A 17652-nucleotide genomic window follows, 5' to 3' on the forward strand; every position below is an offset into this window, starting at 1 on the left:
GGAGGGAACAGCCTGCTGGCACTGTTCTGAGGGTTACAGTTATCACAACCCCTCCTACGTCAGTGGCTCTCAAACTTCCAAATGTTGCAACCCTTTAACGGAGCCCCTCCTGTTGTGGTGGCCCCCCACCCCACCCCACCCCACCCCACCCTACCCATACCGTTACTTTTGTTGATGCCTCATAGCTGCTGACATGAATCGTAATATAAATATCTGTGTTTTCTGATGGTCTTAGGCGACCCCTGTGAAAGGGTCATTTGACCTTTTAGAGGGGTCACAACCTACAGGACGACAACCACTGCTCTATAGGGATGAAATAGACGCGTGGGCACATAGGATCACTCAAGGTCTGTCAAGTGGCAGAAGTCTGATCTCAGAACAACGCACCGGGCCACCTAGCCGCACAGCTTGCTGGGACTATTTTAACCATTATTTTCTAAAGCGCGCAGCATAAGGCCTGTCAGAGTGCCCCCCTAGTCTTCTGGGACCTCAGCAGAATTTGGAAAGGGTGGCTAGGGATGAGGCAAGACCGGGAAGTGGGTCTCAGGTACCATGGAAGGCAAGGCAGCCGTTAGGATGAAGAAGCACAGTGAGGTTTTGAGAGAGAACACTTCACTGGGGATTCTAAGAGGCCTCTGATTTTTATCATCCGGGCACCCAGTTCTGCTAAAGGTTAAAATCCTTGGTGGGCTTAGCCTTACAAACCTATTGTGCTCTAAAAATTGCTTGCAAACCATCTGCCTATAATATAAAATATATTTCCTCCGTAGAAATAATATTATAAGCAGTGATTAGGTTTCCAGGTTAGGCCACAAAACCTATTTACCTATAATGTCGCCTTGATATTATATATCTGCAATAAAAGGATAGCAGAGAACAAGTGGACTGCAGCCATTTAAATTATACAGCAGGTCGTCTTCTTCTTTACTTATTTGTGCTTCTGCTCAGTTGGTAGTCTGGGAATGGTGCCCAAGTGGATTGACTTTTAAATTTATTATTACTGTATTGTATTTGTATAGCATTTCTATTTTTTAAATTATCAATTGTTTTCATGCCAACACAAAGAACAGAAGACCCACTTCTGAGAGTCTGAAACCTGAAGTTTCCAGGTAGGTGAAGTGCCCGTATAATTGCACTGGGGTGAGGGAGGGGCAAACCTTGAGAATCTCACTCTTATTAGGCTAGAATCTCTCAGTAAAAATTTACCACTTACTCAACCTTGAAATAGAAACTCTGAGCTCAGAAATGTAACTCCTACTTCCTGCCACTAGAATTTCATCAGCATCCTCTAATCTAATTGTTCACCAAGAGCAGACTGTCCCCAAAGGAATCTGATAACTAAATATCAGGTAATTGGCTTGAATGTGGGGTGAGTGTGACCCTGTGCCAAAGATCCTATGCTGATAAAATATCAGGAAACTTTTAACAAGCCAATGATGCAGCTTCTCTCCTCACACAGGCAACTGCATCTTCAATGGGGGATGGTTTTCTCCAAGAGCATCCCAAGGTCCTCGGCTAAGTGATTTGCAACAGAGGTCTCCATCTTCAGGAAAGGTACAGAGCATAAAAGAGGGACCAGGTGGTCTCCAGAGTAGGGTGACATTCATTACAGTTGCCAGTCCACGAGATGAAGGAGTAAGACTCCATTAAATAAAAGAATAGGAAGTCACTGTGACAAACTAAACTCTGAATTAAAGGCTCCCAGAGTCAGGAAGGGGGAATGCCAAAATACAAGACCAAAATAACTTGCTAAGAAAGCTGAAAAATTGGATCTTCATCACTGAATCTGCAAGTCAGTCTACATGAGAAACTATACTAATAACACAGGAATCTGGTATTTTTTAAAAAGGCAAAAATGCCTAGCATGCCAGGCAACATCTTTCACATGATTTCATTCATTTATTCTTCACAAAAAAAAAAACCTTTGTAAAGTAGCTATCATGACTCCATTAACAGACTAGGAGAACTGAGGTTTTACAAGACTGCCCATCACTTTCCTAGTTAGTATGTGGAAAAACTGAGGTAGATGTTCTGAGGTAGATGTCCTCATCTACCACTCTGTGTAGACACTGACAATAGCTAATACAATAGCCAACTAAGGAGCCTTCTCCTTAGACCATCTTGTGTCCCTGGGACAGGATGTTATTAGTGGGAAACTTTTTTTTTTTTACAGCTCCAAAGATTAGGAAATCCAAGGTCAACGGTTTGTATCCTGCAAGAGCCATCTTGGTGCATCATCCCATGGCAGAAGACAGCAATGCAGGCGGTGTATGAGCACAAAATAGGAAGACATCAGAATCACAGCCAGAACCTTTTTCATATGTTAGCCCATTCATGAGTGTAGAGCTCTCATGAACTATCTCCCAAGAGGTCCCACCTCCTAACATTATTTTACCTAGTTTTCCTAACACAGGCTTTTGTGGGGGACACATTCAAACACAGTGCCTTCCACTGCTATGGATCTTGCACCATTTAAAAGACCAGTGGGAAAAATGCATTAACCTTCATGAAACAGGCATCCATTTCAAACACAAGGAAACTGAGGCACAGGGAAGTTAGTTAGCATGATGTTCAACAGCCTCTGTACTCTTTCTACTGTTATCAAAGTATTCAATTTTTTAAAAACAGTCTTCTTTATGGGAACACCATAAGTATCAAAGTGATACTACGGTTTTTTTTCCCAGTACATGTCCATATAGGAGAATACAGGTTATATTGAATTTTAAAGTGAGATGTTAGTGTTCAGGCCAAGAAGTTTGGGAAATATGTTATATAAAATTAAACAAGTCTCCTGCTATAAGCCTCTGAGGGCCTTGAACATTGCCACTGTGCTTTGTAACTTGCCAAGATGAAGATAAATGATGTGCCCACTCTGAATTCTTGCTGAGGTGTTATCTTGAGGAACTATAAATTCCAGTTATACACATCAGGAAGCTATACCAAACTGTTTTGACTGGGAAATTGTGGTAGTTTGAGAATGGCTCTCATCAGCTATCTTCAGCTAGTATATTTAAATGTGGGCCTATTTGAGAAGCCTTAGGTGGTATGGCCTTGTTGGAAGGGGTGTGCTCTTCGGGGCAGGCTCCAGAGTTCCAAAAGCACACGCCAGACCCCCATCTGCCTGTCTGTCTCTGGTTGCTGCCTGTGGGTCAGAGTGTAAAGTTCTCAGCTACTGCCTCAGCACCATGCTTCTCTGCTTCCTGCCACAATGATCATGAAACTAACCCTTAAAACTGAAAGTAAACCTCCAATTAAATGCTTTTAAAAAAAAAAAAAAAAAAAAAAAAGAGTTGCCTTGTCCATGGTGTCTCTTTACAGAAATAAAACAGTAACTAAGATAGCAATAATTCGCATGGCAGAGTCAGAAAACTTTGTACCTTCATTAGCTAAACAAACCAAAATGCTAGTGACTAGATAAGAATCTGAGTAATAAGGTTGACCAGATGTCCATTTGCATAGCTTCTCTGTACTAGTTCAACATTTAATGTGCTTCCTCACATACAAGGGTAAGAATAGCACAAGACTTCTTAGAAGACTCTTATAGCTCTTCCATATCCCAGGAGGGAAGGGTTTTTGGGTGTCTCCTATGTCTTAAACAACAGCTATTGAGAGTATTGACTCTCTACTTCCCACACTAATTTTTTTAAAGCTTCTTTGGGGCATAGGCTCATTTATCTTTGTTTTCCCCAGAATCTAGTCAAGGATCTGGCCCATTGCTGGTATTCAACTAAGGTTAGTGGAGTTGAAGTGAGAATTACAATTTAAAGTAACTAAATTCTTGCCAGTGTCTCCATGATACCAGCCTAAGTTGTTTCACTGATTTTTGTTCATTAGGTCAGCCTGTTAACTGGCACAGTGGAGAATCAGTCTTTGTCTTGGACCTTGGAGCTGTTTAGCACACATAAAACACATTTGCAGACTGAAACACTCACACAAAAGGGATCTGTGGCCTTCACTCCATGTAGTTCTTCAGCGTGCGATGCATGTACTAAAAGTTTTCACTTTTCATTTCCAGTACAGACTTAAACACAAAAGAATGCTGGGAAGATTTTTAGGCAAACTAGGTAGTGTGGAAATAAAAGTGAGAAAATGATGCCTTTTGGTCAGGAAGCTCTGGTTCTACCTCTATCTTGCACATCCCTGTGTCACTGGAGACACTTTTTAGGCTTTTGGGACCCATTTCCCTAGCCCTGACTAGGTGGCAACAATGCTGCAGCCCTTCCTCTTGAGGGTCATACCAATTCCCACCTCACCTATCAGAGACAGTGCACACGCCAAACAGCAAAATAAAAACAGCCTAACATTACAAGATGTCACAAGAGCAAAAAACGCAGGCTGGCAGGCTGGCAGGCAGGCCTTGGGTGCAGATCTGAACATTGTGTTTAGAGGTGGAGGAGTTGCTGGGAACAGGACAAACATGAGGTCACAGAGACAAGTGAAAACATTTGAGGAATTTTTAAAAGCTAATCAATACATGCTTATGAAAGTGCATGCTGCCTCAGATAAGGTCATAAAAAAAAAAAAAACAGCTCCATTCCATTAAAACATGTATTTACTAGAAGGGGTGCTCTTAATGGGGCTTGTTGGAAGTCAGAGCACCACTTAAAAGAGATGGTGAGGATGAATACTGGAGTTGGGATGCTGAGCCTGAGGTCCTCAGTTGCCCATATGTCTATCAAACAAACCAAGTTGGCTTCTGAGCAATGTGAGCATAGCCACCGCCATCCACCCAAGAAGCCAGCAGGGGAGCCATGTTCCCCAATGCTCTTAGTGCTTCTTTATCTTCCGCTTCTGCAGTAAGTAGGCTCAGCCCATAGCTCTTCCAGTAGCTAGCAAACAGGGGTAAAGACCCACTTCTAGTGTGCGAAGGTCCCCGGAGTCCTTTCCACCATTCATAATAACCCAGATGCACAGGTTCTGGCTGTGCCAGGGTCATTCAGGAATGCCCTAAGGCCAGAACAGCATATCCCTCTCTGCTTCCTACTGCTTCCACCCCACAGACAGTTGTCCTACTTGCTTCTATACAATTAGTCAGCACAATGGGGTCCTCACAGAAGCAGGAGGGGCCGCCCCCAAATCCCATTATAATCATTATCACTGTCATTACAGTTGCACTGGACCATAAAGAAGTGTCACTGCACAGGACTCGAGCCTCAGATCTGCACAAGGACACATCCTCAAGCTGGAAAGAAAGAAAGAAGGTAGATACATAGTGATCTTCTGTCTCCAAGTGTCTTCCTGGTCATTCTGCTAAATACTACAGTTACCCAAAAGCCCACTGGGCTCTTCCTGTCCCAGAAAGTTCTTCCAAGATCCCCAGTTTAAAATCACTTACTATATATCCCTCCTTCCTTTCCTCCATTTTGTTTAGTTAGTCCTGCTTGCTTTCCCCTGTGTCTTCCTCTCCAGTGGCATGCACACCCATAACCTCAGAATGCCACCCTATTTGGAAATAATCTCTGGAAGGGGCATTAGTTAAAGAGCTTAAGATGAGATTATCCTGGGTTTCGGGTTGGCAGTGACTGCTATCTTGCTAGGAGACAGAAGAGATTTGGATGCAAACATGGAAGGAGGCCCATATGAGACTTAAGACTGAGACAGCCATTCTACCATGCGCCAAGGAGCACCAGGGGCCAGCCCCTGCCCCCCACCCCAACCCGACACCTTGGTTTCAGACTTTGGTCCCCTGGAAGTGCAATAGATACATCCGTGCTATTTTAAGCCACAAACTTTGTGGTAACTTTCATTATGGTAACTCCAGGACACTAAAATCCCTTACTCAGAAGACTTGCCATCAAAGGAACAATCTGTGCAGCTTCCTGGGAGTCCTGAGAACATCTCACACATAGTAGGTGTTCAATATCTGTTGATGATGAATGTGAAGAGTAGCTTCTGCAACTGGGAAGGGCCCTGGGTTGGGTTCCCTTCCTCTGATCACAGGTTATTGTGAAATGCCCACATAGGCATTTGCTGCTCCAGCTTTGCCCTCTCTGAGGGACACCATGCCCTCCCTGTCTCTGCCTCTTTCCTACAGTGGCAGACAATGAAATGGTTTGGGATTTGGAGACAAACCCAGATTTGTATATCTGAGGATAGTGAAGGATGGACTCTGAAGATGTCTACATCCTGATCCCTTGGACCCATGACTATGTCACCTTCATGGCGAAGACTTGGCAAATGTGGACCAGTTAAGGACCTTTACAGTTATCTCTGTGGCCCAGTGTTAGCCCAAAGGTCAGAGATAGGACTGCAGGATCGACCGAGTCTGGAGATGATGCACTCACTGTTGACTTTGAAAGCCCAGGAAAGAGATGCTGACAGGGAATGTGAGCTCCCCTGAGAAACGGGAAAGGGAAGGATATGGGGTGTTTCTATATCCTCAAGGAGAAGTTCTGTGCACACCTGTATTACAGTCCAGTGAAACCCTACTTCAAAGTCCTCCCTTCCAGAGCTGCAGTGTAAACATTCCATGCTCTTGAAGCCACCACACGCTCCTTACAGCAGTAGTTGGAGATCAAGGACAGCCCATGCCTATCTCCTCCTCTGTAAAGTGATAGTGGTAACAGTACTGATCCCTGACTTCTTAAGGTTCCAGGAAGGATAAGCAGGCATCGGGTGGAGTCTCCTGGAGGTGTGTGTTCAAGGCAGGCTCTCGGAGACATCCCACTCGGGAGTTTGCTAGCAGGATGCTACAGGGCAGCATCTGCAATGGAGATCATTCATTGGGGCTTCAGAAGAACGTGGCCACATGCACTGTGCACCATGGGTTTGGAACAATGGCACCCTGGTGGGCAGGGTTTCCGTAGGGCTAACAATTGGCCCAGAGTTCGTGAAGAAGTGCCTCTTAGGTAGAGGAGAGGCCTCACAACAGGGAAGAATCTTCATTTCTCCCCTGTGCCTAGGTCCCTTCTGCTTCTGCCATTCAATGGTCAGACATGAGCTGGACCTTGAGGGGCTGGCTTGCTCTTAGTCTGAGCTAAGAAATGATCTGTTCCAGAGTCCCAACAGTGGCTCAAGATTTCAAAACAGCTACTAGGGGTTGCCTGAAGGTCTTCCGACTGTCACCATGGGGGGAAAAAACAGGCAGAAGAATCCAGGGGGAGGTTAAATTTATACAAATAATCAAGGGGGCATCCACACCCTGTAATTAGCATGTTGGGGGCTCTGCCTCTCTCCTGTGCACGGGGATTGCTAAGGAACTGATATGAATGGCTGTCCCCGCATGGCTCGCTTTCTGAGGACCCAGCCCAGGTTCCATTGTGTGACTGGGCCCAAAAGACAGCCACCAAGAAGATGGCCCAGGAAGATAAAAGGTAGACTCACTCTACAAAATACATGAAGAAGAGGAGGTAGATTCAGTTGATGCCTAAACGTGATGCAATTCATCTCTGCACTGCCAACGTGATAATCTTTGCAAGACATAAATCTTTTAAAGACACAGTCCTCTGCTCAAAGCCCTTTAATGAGCTCCCACTACACACTAATTAAATCTAAACTCAGAGCCTTCGCTTCCTGATCCCACCCAGCACCCTTATCCCTTCCTTCCTCTCCTTCCTAGCCAGTGTCCTAGAGACAAAAATTCAACATGCCACTCCATAAACAGGCCTCAGGCTGAGCTGCTTTTTTGGCATGAAATGCCTCCTACCCCATCTGCCCTTGGTAAAAATCTACCCATGCTTCCAGACCCAGTTTCAGACTACCTTCTCTTTAAAGTGGAGGAGGAGACCCTTGTCCTCCCCCTCCCCCTTATCCTCCCCTCCCCCTTGACTTCCAAATACCCTATGCTGCCTCCACACTTCCCAGGAGCTAGATTCCACCTTCAGTTTCATGGCTATTACTTGGAGGAACCACCAACCCTGCCTTGACAGAGACATAGGTTCTGCATACAGAAGCCCAGATCCCATTCCGCACAAGCCAGCCTTAGGAGCTTTATTTTTTTTCCTACTCGGATGGAAGTCAATGCTGCTTACCCAAGTAGACCTCCCCTCCTACACCCTGCTCGGTAAAGGACATCTCTGTCTGGTCCCCGAAGCTGGATATCTGCACCCACTCCCCTGTAACCTCAACAGATGATTCCCTGTATTGCTAGTAAAAGAGAACTTACCCCCTTGGGCAACTCTCAGAAGTCCTTCCCCATGTGACCTGGGCACCCTCCTTTGGCCTCCAATCCTGTACCTACCCCTTGCACTGGGTCGCGGGAAAAATCTACCTTGTTTGGGTGCCAGTTCTTTCGTTTGTGAGGTGTTGGGTCAAGGGAGAAAGAAATACATCTTCCTGAAAAACAGTGGCCACCTTGATCTTTCATTTTTCATTTTATGGCCCTATTTTTAGTGTGCCTTGCTCTGGGGGGAACTCAATTAATCACCAAGTCCTGTCAGTGCTCGCTTCCAAATAGCTCTCAAACTCTGAAACCTACCCACTCCTTCCCAGTGTCATGCTAACCCAGCCTGTTTCCACAACCACCTGCTGACCAGTCCTCCAGCTCCCAGCAACGTCTCAAGTCCCTCTTGCTGCAAACTGCAGTCAGCTGCTCACTCTCCCGACGTAACCTGGAGGTGACTCCTCAAGATCCTTCTGCCAACCGATGAGCCCTTCCTTCATCAGCCCTGTTGACCATGTCCCCTCATCTCCCACCACTGCCTGGCTATGCCTGACGCATCCACACTCACCTTCAGGCCAGCCACTCATTGCATGCTCTCTTTGCCAGCCTGTACCCTCAGCCAGTCTCCTCTGCTGATGCCTGCCTATGCTTCAGGTTTGGCTGGGTTCTCTCCTCCTCACCAAGCTTTCCCCCAACCTTTGAGTTAGTTTCCCTGACATTTGAGTTAGATGCTCTTCATATATCTCCATGAAATCCTGCATCTCCTTTACTACTCAAGAGGTTAGATTCATACACCCAAGTCACCAAGCCCTCCTGTATCAAAATTACTCATCAATATTGCCCTTTGCCATGTCATTTTATAACATATCTGACTTGATAAAAGTATATTTCCCTACCCTATTGATGTTGGGCTTGGCTGTAGACCTTGCTTTACCAACAGAACATCAGTAAACATACTGTGAGTAGAGGCTTTGAGTATATAATGTAACTTAGCTTGGCGTCTTGGGCATCTGCAGTCTGACTTACTAAGAGTAGGTACACAATGTTGGCCTATTGGCCAACAGTGCTTTATTCATTAACCAATAAGACAAACATATTTACAGAATGACGTCTCCCATCATCTCCTGTTTTCTGTCTAAATAAAAAGAAGGGGTTTAATCTTAGCATAGTAAAATATATCACACAAACAGTTATCAAATAAGATTCACAGTTAGCAATATTTAGTCCATTAACATGTGATCCAGACCTGAGTTTCACCTGTAGCAGGATGCAAACCTCTTGTTCCTCCCCAGAATTGACAGGTGGATCCATGAGTGAGAAAAAATAAATTTAAATAAATACTTGTTCTTTAGGCCACTAAGAATTGGGCAGTTTTTGAGAAAACTCAAAATTTACTGGCCTCTATCTATCATTAGACTGTAAATAGTATCCCCAAACAACTGTGTCTCCAAATGGAGCACAGATTTAGAACATGTGGGTATTCTGTAAATGTGATGGTCGGAAGTGTGACTGAATGAATGAACACTGGCCACTGACATGTCTGCCCTCCTTCCTCTCATATAAACCCTTAAAGCCAAGAACGGCATCTGGTTTTCCTCAACAGCAACTAGCTATCTCGCTTCCCACATTGGGCTCTTGGTAGCTTTTCAACAAATATTTGTTGAAATTAGAGAAACTGGATTTTGTGGGCTGACTTGGGAATCCATCCTCAATTTGTAACATTGTTTTATGCGGAAATGCACCCCTTGAGCCAAACAAACTTGCAAATGAACTTTTGGAACCCCATTGGCTCATTGGTTTGGGATTGCCAGCTTTGTGGGAATCCAAAACTAAACACATGTGCTACGCTTTGAAATATGGGAGAAGCTGAGAAATGGCTTCCAACCCCAAGATATTCAGCCGGAAAAAAAAATTCCCTTTCTACCCACACACAAATGCATCACAGGTTGAATCTGAGGTTCCCACAATAAAATACTAGACTTTCTAGACCTCATTGCTTACTTAATTGTTTTTCATCTGCTTATCCTGGGTGCCTATTCTTAACATCAAATCAAAAGGAAATTAGGATCATTTCCCCCCCCTCCCCTGTTCAAATTCACTCTCTAGACATGTATACAAGAACGTTCAACCTTCTCAACACAGAAAAGAAATTATTTCTCTAAATAAATCTGTGACATTTAAAATAAACACTGTGGGATGTTCCACCATCATACAAAAACAGCCCCTTTAGAATTCCTAATTTTGAATGGTACTGAGAGCTTAACATGAGTCACATATCTGAGGCTTGGTTTCCTTTCGTCGTAGGCCAGCACCAAGCTGTTGGGAACCAAGTGAACTGATGTGGCTACAAAAGGCCATCAACTGTGACCCCAGAACGTTTGCTAATGCACCAAGCCCCTGGTTCTGCCCGCCAGTCACTCAGCTTACCTCACTGTTTATGGCCACATAGGGGGAGAGGGATGATGTTACAGCAATGGACCACGAAGAAAATGAAGGAGCAACGTGATCATAAGTGGGGGGGGGGGAGGAGGTCATCGGATACTGTGTCATCAGGTAGAAATAGATACTTAGTCTAGGACCAGGCAGCAAAGACAGAGCTAGTGTGGGGAAGAGTGGAGAAATCTGAAGTTCAGGCGACACTACTGGAATATTCCTGAATCAGAGAGTCAGTCAATAAAACTAGGGTGACCAAGGAGAGAGGCCGGAGCTGCAAATCACAGAATGCCTTGTCTGCAATGGGGGATCCGGGCTGAGTTAGAGGCGATTAATCTGGGGGACGGCACCTAGTGCAGATTTTTAAATTGGAAAGTGCTTGCTTTGGGTTAGGGAGCAAGCGAAGGAGGAGGGGACACAGGAAAGAGACCTTACAGCTAGCGGTTAAGGATGGCCTGAGGTCCTCACCCACTTCTCAACAGCCCCTTCCACCTGACTTACTGTTCTTCCCTGGGGACATGGCTTCCCCACGTCCCTCTAAAGGGTTGGCCACTTCCTTTCACCGACCATAGGTGGTCGGTCCATCTGGGCCTAACTGCCTCTTTGGCATGATCCTCTTTCTACCCACCTCTTAAGAGTTGAGGTTCATGTTATCAGATGCCGTCCCTGACCCCTCCTTACAGAACCACCTACAGAGTCCACCCTCCACCACTGTCCTACTTAACCCTTTAAGTCCTGACTCTTTCATCCCTCCCTTTCCAGCATCAGGCCTTGTTACTGATGGCTGACTCGCTCATCTAATAGTCCGCGACCACCATAGGTCCCTGACCGTCCTTTGCTCAGTAATCTTGTTCTCCATCCTCACCCTCATGACGAAACAATCCTGTAGACCTTATCATGTCCAGTAATACCACACAATGTCACCCCAACTTCAAGCTACATAGTCTGGCTACTGCTCTCTTCCCAGTTCTCCGGGGAAAGACCCAGTGCATGAGTCTTACCACCCTCTCTTTCCCTCCTACACACACAGGAGTCCCTCATTATACACACCAATGTGTAGAGTGCCAACCACACCCATCATCCCCAAACTCTGGCTAAACGAAGCCGCCCTCCCCCCCCCCCCCCATTCTACAGTGACAGCTCTGGAGCTAGACTAGACTAGAGCAAAGCAAAACCATGTTTCCATTTCAAAGGCGAGACCATCAGCCTCAGGTGGGCCCTAATATTGTCAGACAACCAGACTGTTTTCTTTGACCTTTGCCTGAGCTCTTGCGTGCTTGCTGCTCTCCTTTCCAGGGCTCCCTCTCTGCACCTTGCTTCTACTAGTCTGAGGTCACAGAGGATGCACACAGCAACATGAACAGACTCTGAGAATCCTTCTACAGCTACCAGTGCTCCAGCCCAGATCTGCAGCTTCCTTTCCAGTCAGGTCTGAGGCTACCTTCCCTGCTGATATATTAGGTCACATTTCCTGTCATCTGCTGAAACACAGAATGCTACCCACAACCCTTGCTCTCTTTCTTTCTATCGGAATTTTCTCAACCACACAGAAAAGCACTGGTGTGGTATGGTATGGTGTGGTGTGGTATGGTATGGTGTGGTGTGGTGTGGTGTGGTGTGGTGTGTGTGGTCAGTCACTGAACTTAGAGCTCACCAGTTTGACTAGACTATTTGACCAATGGGCTGGCAGGAATCTTCCCGTCTCTGCTTTGCCAGCATTAGGACCACAGACACACACTATCATGGCTGACACTTATGTAGGTGCCGGAGATCCAAACTCAGACCCTAGAGTTTCCATGGAAAGCACTTTCCAGGCTGACTGAGCCATCTTTTCTCCAGCCCAGACACCAGCATTTTATGCATCTTAAGACAAAACAAAACAAAACAAAAAAACCTAAACTTGAATTGGTGAGTTGGCTTGGCAGGTGCCTTTACCTGCCAGACTTGACAACCTGAGTTTGGTCCCTGAGACCCATATGGTAGAAGAAGAGAACCAACTCCCATGAGCTGTCCTCTGACCTCTACACACGTGCTATGGAACACGCAATGCCCCACTCCAATTGAAATGTAATGAAAAGCATTTTTTTAGAACCCTAAACTCTCTGGTCTCTACTTTCTGCTTCAGATTCTGCCCTATCTCCCCTCTGCCATTCTTAAGAACACCCCGAGGGTCATCCTGCTCAATGCTCATTGCCCCCCCTCCAAGCACAGGCCTCTGTCACAGTCACCGATTGCCAAGTGCTAAGTCCGATGGCTCAGTTCTCCCTTTGACCTCCTCGGCAGGAGCCGGCACACTACACTGCTTTCTCTTCCTTTTCCTTGTCTGCCAACAGAATCCTCCCTTGATGATACTTCATTGTTTTCTCAATACTTGTTTCTCTCTGACCATAAACACCACAGCCTTTGAGTGCTCCCGCCCTTGAGTGCTCCCGCCCTTGAGTGCTCCCGCCCTTGAGTGCTCCCGCCCTTGAGTGCTCCCGCCCTTGAGTGCTCCCGCCCTTGAGTGCTCCCGCCCTTGAGTGCTCCCGCCCTTGAGTGCTCCTGCCCTTGAGTGCCCCAGCCCTGTGTGCCCCAGCCCTTCAGTGCTCAGCTCTTGAACATCTCTCTTCAGTCAACACTCCCTCCCTGCTCTGTCCTTAAGGCTTCTATAAGTACCCCATCACAATACAGCCAACTCCCAAATTTCTATTACCAGCTTGGGTATCTTCCATCAACTCATGACCCAAGCTTGTTGAACAAGTAGACGCTACCTACACGCAGCTTTTAATCACCATCACTGTCCCCAACCACCCATGAATAGGCCCCTGCTGCCTAGAGCTCTCCACAGACACACAGAGACGCTGCATAAATGGAATGGCTCTAAAAAAACTACAGCTAGCACACAATGCTGGCCGTGATCAGTTAATTTCTTAAAGTCCACTCTTGCACTTGCGACGAGAAGAAAAGGCTCCTACCCAGTTACAATTATTCATGAGGGTTTTCTTGACCAGCTTCTTTTGTCTGCCGGGGACTCTGAGGGAAAGCTCAGCGAGGAGGTGCAGCAGAGGGGGCAGTCACTCATCTTATAGCAGCTTGGGCTGTGACTTCCTCCATGAACTCTGAATTCATTCCATCCCCATACTTTTAGTTTGTTCCCTGAGCCTCTCCCTAACGTCACCAGCACCCCCTCCATTCACGCCTCCTGCCCCCCCCCCCCCCGCTTTCTAATTCGCTCTTCTATCGCCACTCTTCCCCCAAGTGTCCCTTTGCTCTGCCCTCAGCCTCTCTACCTGCCCTACTGTTTCGTTTTGCTTTCTAAATCTGTGTTCACCTTTTAAAACTGAAACACCAATCTGACAGCCACTGTTCTGTGCCTTGTCCCCCACCCCCCCCCCATTCCTGCCTGAGCTGCAGCAGCAGAGAAGATTCTTTCCTCCTTGCTTCCATAGCAAGAGCTGGAGTACTGGGTTACCATGGCAACAGCGAATCCAACCAGGCTGGTCCCAGCGATGCTAAGAACTGCCATGGAGAGGAAAGCTGGCTACAAGTCGCCCCTGAGCCTAGATGGGTCGTGTACATCGTAATTCAAGACCAGGCTGGGCAGGTTCTGCCTGGAGACTGAGATTGTACATCAGGCCCACGGCTAAATGGCGTACAAGGAGACAATGCCATCAATTATAAGGGTTCCACAGAGCCAGCAAAATACATGGCATGGTGGGGATTCATTTGAAATTTTTCAAACATTCCTATTCTTTTATCTTCTCGAAGGGAGAACCTTTTGGCTCCCTCTGAAGTCTTGATGAACTTGGTCGGAAATAAAAAGCAAATCCACCTACACTAGCCCCTCCCTTCTTGTCACATTCCTGCCCCTTCTTACCCCAGACTGGGTGGCCCCTGAGTGGCCTGGGTCAAATGACTTGAGGCCACTGACATGGCAAGAACCATCTTTAAGAATGCCTAACCATTACACCGTGTATTTCAGTCCTGGAGAGCTCTGCTCCCCCACAGCATGGGAATGGATTGTTAAAATAGGGCAACAAGTGTTGAGCTGCATGGCACTCTCTGGAAAAATGTGAGCTGCTGAGAAAGAATTCGGGAAATACCTTTGTAAGGGAAGGCACCAGCCACAGTGGGGGTCTGCTGCTGCTAAGCACTCTGAACAGGATGTTCGTTTACTGCAGTTTGCAACAGGAATTCTCCTCACCTGAAAATAAAGAGGACATCACTTCAGGCAGAAGCACAAGTAACAGGAGGCGCCTACAACACCTTATCTGACGAAGGGCCACAAGGAGTGTATTTATCAACTTGAGCCCCGAATGTCTCCCCAGTGGCATCCAATAGCAGGTCTCAAGTTCTCGGACATGATGCAGTGTGTAAGAACCATCTGGGAAGCTTTGCACAGTCCAGAAGGCCACCCCGACTCACCCCAGTGGCTCCGGAGCCCACAAATTCAACCAAGAGCAGACAAAAGATATCTGGAAAAAAACATTGTGTCTGTACTTGTGTAGAGCATGTCCATTCTCTCATCCCCTAAACAGTGCGGTAGAGTGATTTATATAGTACTAACACTGCGCTGTATCATAGGCAGGCATAACTAATCCAAAGATAATTTAATGTGTATGGGAGGATGGATGCAGGCTATATGCAAATTTTTGAGGGATTTGAGCATCCACGGATTTTGGTACCCTGAGGGCTTTGTAGAACTAATCCCTAGAAGAGACAATTTATCCCCAGACTCCCCTGTGGCTGAGACTCTTGCTGAGTCAGGGGTGTGGTCTTGGAGACTGTGCTATTAAGAACCTTCTCCAGTGGGTCCTACCATAGCTAGGTTTCTGATCTGTGGATAATTATTTCCATAGGGATCATGGAGCCAGGTCATCCCGATTTTCTTACAGGGTCAGTCAGTATAGTCAGTGGCACTATGGAAACGAGTATCTGGTAACAACAGTGGCTCTGCCCCAGAATGGTCCGTGTAAGTTTGGCGAGGGATGCAGAAATGAAGTAGTATTAGGGTACCTCCATCACTTCAGCTTCTGACTCTATGACTCACACCCATCCCATTGGGGCTGCAAATAAAAGCAGCAGGAGGAGATAGGGCTGAGGGTGTAGCGTAACAGTCAAGCACTTGTGAGCATGCTCAAGGTGCTGGGTTTGGTTTCCAGCACTACACAAAAGAAAAAAAAAAATAAAACAAGCAAAAAGAGATGGGGGGGGATAAAAATCATTCCCTGTCTGGAAAGTTCCTTTCCTATTCATCAGTCCACGGTGCAGGGCAGATCCAGGCAGCGAGTGGCGGCAGGAGCAAACACCGAGTGCCCAAGTGTTGCTTGGCACATTTTCTGACAGCACAATCGCACAGCAGGTAGTGAGAAAACTTGGGGAACTCATTATCCTGGGAAGCTGTGCATGCTGGGAAGTATACGTAGAGAAATGGAGAGTTCTAGAAGGAGTTTGTGGTGAAAACGGGCCATATTCCGAGGAGGGGCTTTCAGTTCTAGGTTGACGTCACGCAGGACTACTGTGCTCTCTAGCTTCCCAGTCCTCTGTGCGGCTGACAGACGCAGCAGGCAGACCACAAGTCTGAGCCAGAATTAACCAGAAGGTGGGTATTTATTTCCTTGTAGCTCACAAAACATCTTTTCTAATTCTGAGGGATTTTATTAAGTGTCACATAATCTCTCTAACCTTGTTTCGTCATCTGTAAAAACGGCACTAGTACAAACTACTTTGCAGGGTTATTACAAGCATAGTCTGAAGCATGCTAAAGAATCTGTATCCTAAGTACTAGCTACCGCTATTGTGGGAGAAAATGCTGCCATGCTCCAGCTAGCATGCACCTCTAGGCTGGAAGAGTCAGTAGGTTCCCTTAACACAGGCTTGTGTGAGCCTTTGAATGTATCCAGCACCATGATGCTGTAGAGACATAAAAAATAATGGATCTTAGGACTCCTCTCACTGAGAACCTTCACTCTAGAACATTCATCAATAATGACTGCTTAGTGTATTCAAGCACAAACATGACTGTGTAAAAGGTGAGATGCTACAATAATGACTTTAGACTTGCTTTCTAATTAACACTCTATGGGACTATTCCTCATCACTACATATATCTGCATAGGATTTTATTTAATGGAAACATGTGGATAACATTGTATAGATTCTTCCATGGCTAGGAAGAAAAATTCTTTGCATTTAGTCCCTCTGGTGATCATACTTGCACAGCCATAGCCAACTAGCAGGGTTCTTGTTTTAGTTATTTTTTTTTTTTTTTTTTTGTTTTTGTTTTGTTTGTTTTGGAGACAGGGTCTCACTCTCTAGCCCAGGCTTTAATTTGAGATCCTCCTGCCTCTGCCTCCTAAGTACTACGAGTCCAAGTGTGCTCTATCATGGTTGGCTAAGCAATAGAATCTCTTAAAATAATGTTAAAGTGAAGAATATAGATACAATGCCTTTTGACATCCCTTTGAAAACTGTCCCTAAGGTCTTCAGGCTTAAGTGACTAGGGATTGGAAGTCTTTACTTTCTAGGAAGTGAACATCTGTGAATTACAGGTCCATCCACAGTGGTCTTCAACCTATAGCACTGGGCTTAGGGTTCTATAAATGTCTTTGTGGGCACTGATGGGAATTTATGAGCTAATTGCAATATTTCAAAAAGCCAAATGGAAAAACATGCACAGATTAAGCCAGACTTCCAGTATCTTTGCTTTGGGGGCTTGGAATTTTATCAGCTCTGCATGGCATCACAGGCAGTACTCGGGCTGGCAGCTTTGAGATGTCCTTGATAAATAAAGCCTGGGAACGGGAATGGTTACTTAGTAAACACAGTTTGTTGAATAGACAGCCTTTCAAACATGGGATCCCGGGGAAGAGACATTAGCAGCAAAACAAGCCTGCATAGAAGGCTGTGGAAGGCGAAGGAGACTGTGGCAGGTTCAGATGTGACCATCGAAACCGTCATCATTGGATATGACCGGCTTTTCCAACTGCAAAGAGCAGTGTAGCCTTTCTAAGAATACTTGATACTGACACCCCTATCCTGTGACCCAAAAAGCACACGTAGGACAGTCATTGTTCTCCTCCCGAGAAAGGCTGAAAGAGAAGAAAAATGGGAAATGGGGGGATATAAGGGCACCTGGG

General features: G+C 46.0%; 1 protein-coding gene across 2 annotated transcripts in view; it reads right to left on the minus strand.

The window, feature by feature from the left end:
- The window catches only part of Plxnc1 (plexin C1), a 144163-nt gene that overhangs the window by 91598 nt on the left and 34913 nt on the right, over positions 1–17652 (minus strand). For both annotated transcript variants that reach the window (XM_051206264.1, XM_051206265.1), the window contains exon 4: positions 14617–14717. In XM_051206264.1, coding sequence (XP_051062221.1) covers positions 14617–14717 — 101 coding nt within the window. The remainder of the gene's footprint in view (positions 1–14616; positions 14718–17652) is intronic.

This window comes from Phodopus roborovskii, unplaced genomic scaffold, assembly GCF_943737965.1.
Source record: "Phodopus roborovskii unplaced genomic scaffold, PHOROB, whole genome shotgun sequence".
Taxonomy (NCBI): Eukaryota; Metazoa; Chordata; class Mammalia; order Rodentia; family Cricetidae; genus Phodopus; species Phodopus roborovskii.